We start from the raw sequence: 13,326 nt of genomic DNA on the forward strand, positions 1-13,326 counted from the left end.
TTCAGCCTCGAAGATCATTAGAGCTAAGGACTTTTGGGAGAGCTGCAAGTCATTGTTTTCAGTTCTCACTGAACTGTAAAATGCTTCTCTTTGTTGGTACTATGGTCATTCTGCAAGGTTATCTCTTTACCCAAGAGCTAGAAAAGCAGAAGTACAGCTTATGGTACCAGACATGGATACTGAATGATTTGGATATTGAATTCAGCTCTAATTTAAGTTTTGCCTTAATCACTTCTGAAGCGAAAAGGAAGTGCCATTCCACACTGTGATTAACTTGTGACATGTAACAAAAGATGAAAAGCTTGGAATGTATTCCTTAGAGATATTCTGAATGTAGAAGAAGAGATAGTACAAATGTCTCTAACAGGCTTTAAAAATATTTAACAAAATTTACACATTCATTTATTAAAGAGTTTTAATATAAATTTCAGGTGATGATTATGAAAATTTGCATGTAAAGACAACTGAAAAACCAAAATCTATGCTTTCTTAAGTAACACAAGGCCAGGTTTTCAATTAATATAGGACATGCACTTACAAAGCACATATTAAAGTCAAGAACTGTATTTAAAAGGTATATATCAGGAGGGAGCACTACAAATGTTCTCAGAGTAAATGTTCTCATACTGTTAGAGAGTGTTGTCATGAATTACTGGTGGGGTTTTCGGAAAGAAAATCAAGTAAATCATTTATATTAGCTTCTAAGAATCTAGCCAGCTTCTGTTTAATGATCTATTCTCCACTGACTGTAGTTGTTGTCACGACCCGAACTGGAAGTTCAGAGAATTGCAACGGTTCTGTGATCCCCCTGGGTTAAATTAAGGTGAAACAACACCAAACAACAGGTTAAAATGTTTTACTTGTGCTAGAGAACAATGTAAACTTGCAAAAGGATAATAAACAATGTGGTCTCTTATAAATCTATAAGAAAGAAAAGAAAGGAAAGAAAAAGAAAGGAGAGAAGGAGAGTCAAAGAAATCCAGATCACCACCCCTGGATCCAGCATTGTCTCAAGTCCGGTAATTCTGGGTGGTGGGTGCACGCACAGCAAAGTTTCTGTTGCACTTTTAAGTTCATCTTACCAGCTAATTAGCATACTAGACGAGGAGGGGCAGGTATTCCACAAATTCATTTCCATGAGAGATGAGGAAAAAGGTGGAGCATGGGTTCCAGTTGAGTTGGTGGTCATTGCCCAGCTTTGGTTTTTCCTCTGTTCCCAGAGATCTTAACAGTCATCCCAGAAATGATCACCTCTTATCAGTTCTTGTTACCACTTCAATGGCGTAGGCCCATTAGTTATTAGCAAGTCATTAGGCAAGACAAGCATGGTGTCTGGTTTGCACAATTGAGTAACAAAGTATCGGGTAGTACTTTTGCTTGAGGGAAACGACCTGGTTTCATTCAGTCCAGTCTCCCCCTTTGAGGCTTGTCTAAGGAGTTTGTCAATGCAACTGCAAGGGAGTGGGGGATGCATCCTTCGATACACTCCTGGTTCGTTGGGTGACATTCCTTAGACTAATCCAAAGGCCACTGCTTGTCTTTGAGGTTTTCTGTGTCGATGAATGTTTGAGGCATTTTTTCCTTCAGTTCCTTACAGTTATTTGCCATACTTAATGTATTCCTGCTCTAGGATAATCAAAACCAAACCCAAACAAAAAACCCAACCCCATAGATCAGTATTTTAGACAAATAACTCACTGACCAGGTTGAATACAGTCACATGAACACAAGTATGAATATGCATGTGCACATGTACAAAAATTCTCCTTATACATAGATTTAATATTTTCAAGTTTAGAACGTGAAGACAAGGTGAAACTAATATAGCATAACTTTTTTTTTGTCTTCAGGTGTGATATCTTACACAGAATATTTATTCCTCTTATGTATTTTAACAAGTAAGTATTTTTGGAAAAATGTCAAAACTTACAAATTTCTATGTTCTGAATATATTGCTGTACATTACAATACTCTTTTTTTTTTTTTTTCTTTTCTGCCCTCTCCTGTATATCCCAATATGGAAAAAAATTGTATTATGCATTTCTATATCCATTTCAACCTCTCCTGTCCTACTGGAATCTTTATCGTCTTTGAAATTCCTACAAAGTTTCTAGCTAAATTTACTGAAGTTCATAAAGGACACTGAGTACAGGGAGAAGAGAAAGATATACGTTATTATTGGCTTGTTTCACCTATTAGTGCATAATGGGTGACATCAATGACACAATGATAAAATATGAAATCTGTCAAACTAAAGTAAATGTTTATTTATGTTAGAAAACACTAACCAAACTGAATACTTATTCTTCTACCACCCATAAAACCAAAGTAGAAGAACTTAGAGTAAACTAAGACTGATACAGACTTTGTTTTGGTATTTTAAGAGGTGCTTTTTGGGAAGAAGCAAAGTATTTTACTTGTCTTTCATTTGTATGTTAATAAAACATTTCTGTTGGATTCATTAGGGGTTTTTTTTTCAGACATGATTTGAGTTCTTATTATGAATCAAAGTAGGAACTTGACCCAGAACCCTTACAATCCCTAACTGCTAGATCAGTGGATATTCTTCCATCATTTTGTTATCTGCACTAACTTTTGACCATAATTCGTCCATATTGCAGATCATTGAATATCACCAAAATGTTGCCTAAAGGCTTCACTGACAGTTACCTTCAAAGTCCCCATGTTCTGGAAATCATTTAAAATTCTAACCTGATTTCAAAGTTCAATGACTAAGCATGTAAACAAGAAAATTCTGTGTCATTTTCAACACATCATTTGTTTTGACCAGAAGTTGCATCCCGTACCTTTTCTGAAAAACTTTTAAAAGTGTCTTTTAGAACAGTGTTTTCATAGAAAATTTATTTTCTACTAATTTGTGTTTTGTGACATAAAATGGACTCTAGTTATAAAGTAACACTCAACAACCCAACCAGCCATTACTGTGAGATATTTTTCTTGGATATTTCACATTCTATTTCTGCTGTCTGTTTCCCCTAATCTATGAATTTGTGAGCACACCTTCTGTTTTCATAACATGGATTTTGTTTTACAGATGTTTTACAGATTACATTGTTTTACAGATGTTGTGATTTGCATTTACTGTGTCCACAAATGTACTAATTTAAATTAGTTGAGGATATGGCTTTTATAAACAGACTCTAAATAATTTCTTAGAGTTTTATATTTGCTTTCTTTCAAAGCAAATAAATAATTGAATGGGTTTTTTTTTGGCAGAGCCACATGCAGGTTTTAGAATTGCTTTCAACATGTTTGATACTGATGGCAATGAGATGGTGGACAAAAAGGAATTCTTAGTGGTATGTATATTTTCAGTCTGAATATTTTGATGTAGTTTTGAAATTCATTTTTTTGTCTGGTTTGAGACTCATAATGATGTTAGTAATCATGAGAACATGAGCTATTCTTCACTGAACGTGATTGGTTTTTTGCCTTATTGAATGTAAATAATGTAAGTTGTAAATAGTAGCTCCCTGTTACAGTGCGTGTTGTATATAATGATTTTCGAAGCTTAATTCCAGGTTTTTTTCTGGATCTTTTTAATTGCTACTATATTCACAGATAGTTAGGTTAATAAAGTAATATCGCTGTACCAACGGTCAGCAGAATTATTTAATTGCCATAATGATGGAGGGACTTGCGAAAGAATCTTTTCCTGGGAGACCTCTTCACTTTGTTGTTCATTCTGTTTATAATCCCAGGTGACCTGAAAATACTGACTGACATAATGTGATGCTATCATCTGTTTTAGACAAGATTTGTAGTGAAATAAAGCATACTGTACATATATCTGTACATATCATACATATATCTGGTTCAGTCCATGAAATCCATATGCTGAAGCAATTTCCTAAGCTGGGGTTCAGTGATTTCTTTTTAAGGACAATATTCCTGATAGCAAAATTGAGCTGAATAATTTTCATGTGCTTTGGAACAGTTGGCAGGACATCTAGAACTTGGCAGTAGTTTTGTTGCGTCCAAGGTTTTGTTACATTACAAGTCTGAATTACAGTATTTTTCAAACCAGAGCTTGACTCAGTTTATTGCTTGGAAAAGCAGTTCTGTAAATTATTCTTACAAATTATTTAAGCAGAGAGTTGAGTTGTCTTCTGGTTAAAAATTTAAACAGTTCTAAAAGGCCCAGACTTTAGAAGAAAAATTAGCTTATTTCACTTGTCATTGAGATTTGTGCATTAAGAAGAATTTGGCACTTGAAAGAAAATCTTCAAAAAATCTTAATCATCTACTGTATTTTGATTTTTATCATGATAAATCTGATAATTGCATCTTAAAATTCGAATACTTCATAAGTTTTTATGTGATAGGATCCACTTAGTACAGGAGAATAATGTTTGCACTGACTATAAAATTAAAAAGCCTTGGAACAAGAGGGCTATGTCAGATTTATGTTTCATTTATTTTCTGATTTTAAAAGAAATGGGAGGAATAATTAATGCTATTCTGAATGAATGTCAGTGATGAAGTAAAAAATTGATCATTTTTTAAAAAATCATGAAATCCAGCAGATTGCCCACTCGGCATTAGGGCTTCTGATTTTACAGTGACTACATGGCTTTACATTAACAAACTGAACAATACAGTATAAATCAGAGTTTTCTAAACTGGTAATGTCCATACACAGCAGATGTCTGGGATTACACTGAAACACTATTATGGAACATAGTTTTTGACATTTCTTTAGAAATTAACATCTAAAATTTTGTGGTTAGTGGTTTAGACAAGCTTTCTGAAGACAAGGCCATTAATTTCTACTGAACAAGTACAGGCAATTAATAGAATAAGAAATATAAGAAATTAATCAGGTGTTTGTAAAAAAAAAAAAAAAAAGACATTTGCAGAAGACATCAATTCTTATCTTTGTACATTTTTTGTGTGGTTGAGTTTATAAATAAATACAGTAAGTACATATGAGAAAAAGCCCACTGCCTTACTGAAGAAGATGGAACAAAATATAAAGAATGAAACAGACATATGGAATGGATTTAAGTGTAAGACCACAAGTTATTTAAAAAGAAGACACCCTAATTTCCTGTGTGTTGTTTCTTAATTGTTTTCAAGTCAAGTTATAAGGCTTGATTCAGATAAGCTATGCTAACCTAAAGAAAATGGAAACGTGAAAAAATCTGTCCTCAACACACTGAACTTCCCTCAGTTCTCCTGTTCAAGGAAGTGAGATCTGAGATGTGGGGGCTTGTTTTCTGGTGGCATAGCTTAAGCAGAACAGGTCTCATTTATTTTGGAAGCTGTTGCCACTTGCAAATTGTGGCATGCTGATAATTTTTTATATTCTAATATTAAATGTACACATCCTTATATTTGCTAATTCCTAATGACCATCTCCTCCAGTCAGGGGAAGAAGCCGGCTGACATTGGATTAATTGGCCAAAGGAAAAATAGAGGAAGAAGGGGGGGGGGCGGGGGCGGGGAAGAGAAGAAAAAAAAAGTCTTTCGTGATTCAGTAAAACAGAATGTGGTAGAATAGACGGACAACTCTTTTTTAAAAAAAAAGTCTTCCATTACAACAGCTAAGTGGGAGGAAATTGAAGCAGGAGGCTTTGTCTTTCAGCAATTGATGCTAAAAATGAAATCAAATAAGTATATAAGGCAGGAAGCAAGTTCAACATTTAACTATGAATATTGCATCTTTCTTTTTAATTATGCTTTTATAGTCCTCTTCATATCCTGCCTGTTCTCTGTCATGGTCCTTGATAAAAATTTCTCCTTCTTATTCTTTTTCTGTTACCAGACTTGGTGGATAGAAGAAAGAAAGGAGAATTTTTAAATATTAGATATACTGTCCTCCACCTATTATAGATTAAACCTTACCCTAACTCTGTGTGATTAGTGTGTCAGTGACCCTTCAAAAATTATATCAAAACCCATACGTCAGAATGTTAGCTCTGAAGTGAGAAGGACTAAAATAGGTAGGTAGATGCATAATGTCGGTGTAAATAAAAGTAAATATGAAAATAAAAGTTGATTCAGTGATGCTGCAGCTGTGGTAGACCTGGCCCCAGAACATATATTTTGCATCTGTACTCACCTTGCTTGGGTATGCATCATCTCCTGTGTGCCTGGAAGAGGAGACTTTAAACACTGCCATTTGAACTATAGCCAGCATTTGCAAAATACTCCTCCACTGATTACAGTCAGCTATCATAAAATTGGGTTTATAGTTAATGCTATTCAATTTTGCAAATAAAGAGACTTTGAAGAGATTGGTGTAGGGATCACATGTTATGTGATTCTTGAAGAGAAGAGTGTGTGTAGTGAAGAGTTGAAAAATACTTAATTTTTCTGATAACAGCTTTAGTGTTTTTGTAAACTAATTCCATGGTGTTTGTGCTTTCCTCTTTGCTTATGTCATAGGGGTGAGGTCAAGGAACAGAAGGATTGTGTTGCCTTGTTACAGGAGATCTTGTTTTTGCTGCTTTCAGCAGTCAGTCTCATTATCCTGTTTCAAACAAGGTTCCTATGAAAGTGCTCCTAGATCCTTTTTGCATTCACTGTTCTACTCGCTGGTATCCTATAGCACTCCTTCTGAACAAAAGATCCATTTCTACAAGTTTAGCAAGTGCTTTAATGATGAATGCAACAGAATCCTCTCCCTTTGCCTCTGTGGCAGGGGAAACACATCGAAGGATGCATTGCTTTTTACTGATCTTTTTTGGTTTTTCAATTACTGCCACTCTTCTCTCCTACTTCATGGCTTGTCACTTCACTTTTCACAAGGTATTTTCCTTCTACTTCTCTCTCTTCATTTACCTTTCTTCTTTCCACATTTTTGGGTTGCAAACTGTGTAATACTCTAGGCCATCCAGCTAAATGGCCTATCATGACACTTTTCTTGTCAGCATAGGTTACAGTAATTTGTGCCTGTAGGTTTGCAAAAAATCAGAAAAAACATTCCAAGGTCTGTAAATTGATCCCATAGTCAAAAATCGATAAAGTGACACACACAATATTCTGGTCTGTATTTGCCTTAAAAACAATTCCAGAACACAGTAGTCAATTCTGGAAATTCATAGAATGTTACTGATAAATGTATTTGCTATTTAATCACTAAACACTGTATTAATTTATTTCAGTGTTGTCATACCCCTGTAGTAGAACTTGCTGATCCCTTTGTCTTAGTCATCTGCCTTCTCTGAAATACAGTATTCTGAAATTAAATTTGGAAAATTTGCTTGCAAATTTGTCACACACACTTTATCTTTCACATTCCAAACCCTGGGGAGCTCTGTGTGCATGTCTTTACAATATCAGGTTTTTATCAGACTTCTGGTAGGTAAAATTGGGTCTTTGAAACAACTTCCACAATTGTGTCTGTATGCCATGATGTTCAGTTCTGAAAATACCATATTCTAGATAGGACAAATTAATCAGCCACAGTGTTTATTCTTTTTCCAGCCCACTTTGAGATTAGCAAATGCTACAAGTGGCAGTACAGTGTTTTCATGTGCAGTTTTTGAGAAGCTGAAGTTTACTAGTAGAGATATAGATGGCATCATAGTTAACGCTGCTCTTTCTTACTGTGAAGAGTAAACACTCTGTCACTTTTTTCTAATGGTTTGGGAATATTAATAAGTACTATAAATAAAAATATCTAAATAAAACATACTTACAAAGAAAGATAAGTACAGACTAGTTCTTAGTCTAAAGACTTTATAATTTCAAAAAACAAATATGCTCAAGAATCTGTATGTTTTAAATCTTGTATTTGAGGTTTTCTCAGAAGTCATGTTTAAAGCTCTTAATGTAGAGAAGGTTGTGAAAGGGGTATTTTACAAGACCTGAAGGTATTCTTTGAACAGACTTGAAAAAAAAGGGTACTTGATAAATTACTCTTGAGTAGTAGTTTGTTGCTGCTGAAGGGGAATGTTTCACCCCCACCAGGTGTTTCCACTCCTCCCTTGTGCCAGCAGGAGTAAGAACTGATCTGGTTGAAAATTAACAATATGAAAAAAAGCTTGATCCAGGTGACTACATAGCCACACAGATACTAATTAGTACCCGACAAGAAAGGATGTGCCTAGAGGTGGTGAAAAAGGCTGGAACTCCCCCTTTTTGTATAGGCTGGATTAGCTAAAATGTAGAGCCAAATAGGATGTTCTTAGTATTGTGCTCCCAAATAGAATTACTAGCTTTACTTTGTGGGAAAAAATGTATCCTTCTTCCTTTCTGTGTGATGGTTAAGGTCACAGAAGGTCCTTGAAAGCATGAATATGAACAGTAAAGCATCATTGAAACACTGCTATTTTAGTAAAGAACTACATTTTAATACTGTTTTCAGTGTTCCTCATGATGAATTATTGTTATGCATGTGAAATAGCCTGAAAACTAAATAAGAACAAAATGGTTTGTATTTTAGCTACAAGAGATTTTCAGGAAAAAAAATGAGAAGAGAGAAAGAAAAGGAGATGAAGAAAAACGTGCAATGCTGGTAAGTAAAATTAGAACAGTTGCAGCTGGCAGCTAGTTTGTTTTCTTCAATGTGGGACAAAATTGTGTGTGTATATATTTCACTAATCACTTTTAGGTTTGTTTTTAAACAATAAATTCATATAATTAAGAGAATATGCATAACTGTTATATATAGAAAAAAAGCAATATTTAGCCTAAACTGCAGTTATGGAAAAAAATGTATTTAATAGTCTGTAGAAAGGAAAAATTAGTGTTTAAATACTGTATTACATATTAGCATTGATTCCATTTGGAGTCTGTAAATCTAGGAAAAAGTCAGTGGCAATGACCCAGTGTTACTGTCTGTAAGAGTGAGAGATCTCAGTGGCAAGACCAAACTATACTCCTGCTCTCACAACTAACTGTTCATATACAGATCCTGATGCTTGTTATTAATGTAGTAGTTTTAAAATAGTTTATGAAATGTTACAAGTGAACTTGGATTTTATATTCAAATTTATTTTTTTATTAAATACTGCTTATGACCACTGCAAAATGCTTTTAGTTGTTTATATTATCTGAATGGATTTTTGCTGAATATTGAATACTCATATAATGTCAAATTTGCGTTTCTTATGTGCATAAGAAAGGTAAGTCAGACAAGTCTGTGGTGGTTTGTCTGGAGGATGGCAGCAGTAGCAGGAATTTATTTTACTGTTGGACAAGTGAAAATCAGGGATGAGTCTCTGTCAAGCCCACAGCGGAAAAAGCATGTTCATTTGCAATTTGCATATTTATGCCAAAAATTCCTTGTTATAAAAAATGTTTTGACGTATATGCAAAGCTTTTCATTGTGCCCATTATACTTTTGGGACCATAGATGCTTGATCTTTGTACCTGAAACTATAGGAAGTATGAATTTCAAGAATTAATACTTTTTAAACCTTCCCTGAGCATAAAAAGGTATCTTTTCTTCCCACCCAGAGACACCTATCCTTCCCAACTTTTCAAAACTGTAGGTCAATTGTTGAATGTCTCATACACTGTTTATTCTGAACAAAGGAAACTTACACCCAAAGAAAGAGCTTTTGGAAAAAGTAAAGTTTGCAAAATGGAACTTTTCTGCTGAGAGTAATCTCTGCAACTCTGTACTTCTCTTTTGAAAATTTGAAGAATGAGATTGAAGAGAAACCATTTTTTCTTCCCTGTCATTTAAAAAAAAACAGACAAAAAGATCTACTATATAAAATAAAAATTTGCTTGTCTTAACCTATTCTGTTGTACTTTTTTTTTTTTCCTCCTTTTGGCTTCGTTCTGACATGTGATACTTGGCTTGGCCTGTTTTTGCTGTATGTCAGCGTCTTCAACTTTATGGATATCATACTTCTACTAACAGTGTATGTACTCTTAAATTATTTTCAATTTATGGAGTCTTCACCAGAAGAAATAGTATGCTATAGGAAAATTTACTATATTTATCTTTTTCATCAAGTACATTACTTCTGCTAATCAGTAAAAATGTGATGGATCTTACTTGCATAAAAGATTGTGCATGGTTGTTGCATGCATTCTGAAACAGGCAAGCCTACCAGGAGGAAAGGATGCTCTCTCTATTTATATAAAATGAAATAATATTTTTAAGGGAAAGGACAAAATATATCTTAAGAAATTATAGACTTGTTTTTTATGTGTGTAAATTAAATCACCCTGCATGAGTCATTTGATTCAGGTCTGTCTTGTCTCTGTGTATAATGTGAAGTAATAATTAGTCAAATGAATCCTCCACCTCTTTCTTCCCCGCTTCCCCCCCCCCCCCCCCCCCCAAAAAAAAAAAAAAAAAAAAACAACAAACAACAAACCTTTCAGTGCTGAACTAGAATAGGGGTTTAGGGAAATAGTCCCTGTGTTATGTAGGTGACAGTAAACTTATTTTCAATCATTTTTGAGAAGGAGAGAGAATCAGCAAGAGAGATCTTCTGGGTTTTTTAATGTCTTCATCATGACCTGATTAATTTTTGGATCACAGCAGAAGTAAAACTGTTGTAAAAAAAGTCTGATGTTAAAATAGAAGAATTAAACTTGTTTTGGCATGATTATTGTGATACTCAAAGTGAGGTGAGGGAACCTATGAGATTAGATACTAATGAAATTCCAGTTTAAAATCTGTTTCTTTATATAATCATTCTCAGGAATGCACAGATTTATTTCCTGTGAAGTTAGCACATATAATTTGAGCAATCTGCAGGAAGGAAGTCTGTTGAATGAAAGGATGTGGTGACATGATGTAGATGCCACAATGTTGTGAAGATAATATAGTAGGAAATGTGAGGCCTTATGATTCAATGGATTTTAGATCAGGCTTTACTGCAGTGAAAGATGCTGTACAATGGTTGTCATATTCCTATGCTGCCTCCTATTTTAAATCAAATTAGTTAGGCTTTCCCACTCATATAATAATTTCCAGCTTTAGTAAAAAAATCTCCTTCTAGACTCCAGCAACGTCCAAACTCTATATCAAGATGATGCCCAGGTATGCACCATCCTTTTCTGCCCTCCTACTACCTGAATGGAGATCTCCATGCAAAGGAGACTCAGAGGTATAGGAATTCACAGTATCTGACAAATCCCTCACCCCAGAAAATTGGTATTTCGGGTTTCTATTTCTCCTACTGAAACAAGAAGTGTTAGCAGCCTTTTCAGTTTTCCTTGATGTCCTGGGGAGCTGAAGATACTCAAAACCAAGGAGATGCAGCCCTAAAATGTCTGGGATAGTCCAAAGTGCTGTGTTGGGCACTTCTCCGCACTTCATCCTTCAAAACAGCTCTAATTTTTTGAGAAGTGTCAAGGTTTATAAGCCACAGAGTGCATACAGTGATGTTTTAAATGGCGTAAATATTTTCGTATTTTCATTTGTACAGGTTAATTCTTTCAAGTCATATTCTGGTGCATGCTGCATTGTGTGTTAAGGCTACTTCAGCATGTATTGCATGAGTGCTTTCACTAGCCAAATGCCAACTGGAACATGATAACTATGATGAGATGCATGTAAGGAAAATAAGATGTGCGTGCCCTGAAGTACTAATTCCGTTGGCTAAAGTAAATCTCCAGTAAGAGAACAAATTCAGTGAATACTTAAAATAGGTAATTGCAGAATCGGATGCATAAAAGAATGAGGTATTGTTCATTCACATGACCCAGTAAACGTCAAAAGGGATAAGTAAATCTAAGAGAGGAACTTTAAGGACCTAATCCTGTGCACACTGAGGTAAACAAATTTATCTGAGATGAGCAATTTAGGACTGAATAGAGTTTTATATGAGAATACTGTGGCCACAACAAAGGAACTGTTACTCCATAATGAGAAAGATAAACCCAGAATTTTTCAAAAAGGAAATATAAGTATAATATACGTTAAGCATGGGTATAATTCCTAATAGTTTGTCATGTTTCTTTGATGACAATTTACAGAAAGAGCTGGGTTGCATTGGTTAGTGGAGGAAGTACATAATAAAGCTTGTAGAAGCAGTACGGATAATGTGTTGACATAATGCAGAATACATAGAGATAATAAACCTTCAACTCTGTACTGTATTCTTTATGATAACAGTGTGGTTTTAAACATTGGACAGCAGCATAAATCTAAGAGAACAGTATGCACTGAGTAAAAAGAATGGTTTTCATTTGGAGTTAGAAGATTAAACTTATTCTGTCTTTCTCTTGCCTGCCGAGATGGATGTGAGTGGGGAGCAGTGAAAGTAGGAGACCTAGTTTAGATTAAATTGTAGAGAGAAAGGGGAAGATTAATTCAGTTGCAATAACCCTAGCCAAGTTCAAATAGCCTTCTGTTGTCTTTAGGATCACCTCCCCTAGATTCTTTGGGCAAAAAACCCACCTGAAATGTATTATGTAGATCTTCCAAGACTAATTGCAAGATAAAGGAAGGCCTGTTTTAATAAGGGAGGATTTTTTAGGCTTCCAAAATTGAAACATTTCACAGCAAAAAGGTAGGCATATTTTCCTTGGAGAGATTAAATGCTTATTTTCTGTTTAAACAAGGTAAGTTTGGTCATCAGATGTGCATAGTGTTTTCTTGATAAGTATGTTACAGTTGAAGCTAGACTTGTTAGGCTTGTTTTTTGCATTTCTTTATTGGTGCAAGGATGTCGTTCTGGTTATTGGATAAAATTAATTTTATATAACTAGTTGTATGGTGATATCTATGTTTTGACCAATGAGAAAAAAAAATTCATAAGTGTATAAATTAATATTTTTTTTCAGCAAAACAGAATTGTTAGAAAAAACAGCAAAATACTGAGTTTAGATGGACGTTTTCACACATACTTTTAATAAATATTTTCACTTTACACTTTCTCTAATTTATTTTGTTGGGGAAAGTGGAGTCTGGTGATACTTTTGGCACAGCCAAGTTATGAGTAATAAGCAAATGCTATAATAAACCAGTGTTCCTTTCATTTACTGTCATGTAACTGGGTAGAACTTTGTGTAGAAGCAAAAGAATCAAGCCATGCTTTTGAAGATGAGTCAGAAAAGATTTTAAAGTCTGTAAGTGGTTGTTTTATTGTTCTTTGGTTTTCAAACAATTGTGCTTCTTGAAACTTCTGCAGGTTCTTAAAACAGAAGGAGAGGACCTTGTTCCCAGAAGCTATTGGGATACTTTGAGACGTAGCACAAGCCAAGCACTCTTTTCGGACCTTGCGGAGGTATAGGACAACCTCTGTGTCTGGTCCATGAACAGACTGCTATTTTATTTATTTCTGTTCTGATTATTTTCCTATTTTATGCACTTTGTTTCTTCTCTTCCTTTTAATTACTTTTAAACCTGAAAGTTCTCAGATGAAATGGATTTCGTTCTGTGAAGTT

General features: G+C 34.6%; 1 protein-coding gene across 1 annotated transcript in view; it reads left to right on the plus strand.

The window, feature by feature from the left end:
• Nucleotides 1-13,326, plus strand: part of MICU3 (mitochondrial calcium uptake family member 3) — a 56,807-nt gene that overhangs the window by 21,169 nt on the left and 22,312 nt on the right. The window contains exons 5-9 of the mRNA XM_074866288.1: nucleotides 1,851-1,898; nucleotides 3,238-3,320; nucleotides 8,414-8,485; nucleotides 9,804-9,842; nucleotides 13,071-13,166. Coding sequence (XP_074722389.1) covers nucleotides 1,851-1,898; nucleotides 3,238-3,320; nucleotides 8,414-8,485; nucleotides 9,804-9,842; nucleotides 13,071-13,166 — 338 coding nt within the window. The remainder of the gene's footprint in view (nucleotides 1-1,850; nucleotides 1,899-3,237; nucleotides 3,321-8,413; nucleotides 8,486-9,803; nucleotides 9,843-13,070; nucleotides 13,167-13,326) is intronic.

This window comes from Strix uralensis, chromosome 4 (genome assembly GCF_047716275.1).
Source record: "Strix uralensis isolate ZFMK-TIS-50842 chromosome 4, bStrUra1, whole genome shotgun sequence".
Taxonomy (NCBI): domain Eukaryota; kingdom Metazoa; phylum Chordata; class Aves; order Strigiformes; family Strigidae; genus Strix; species Strix uralensis.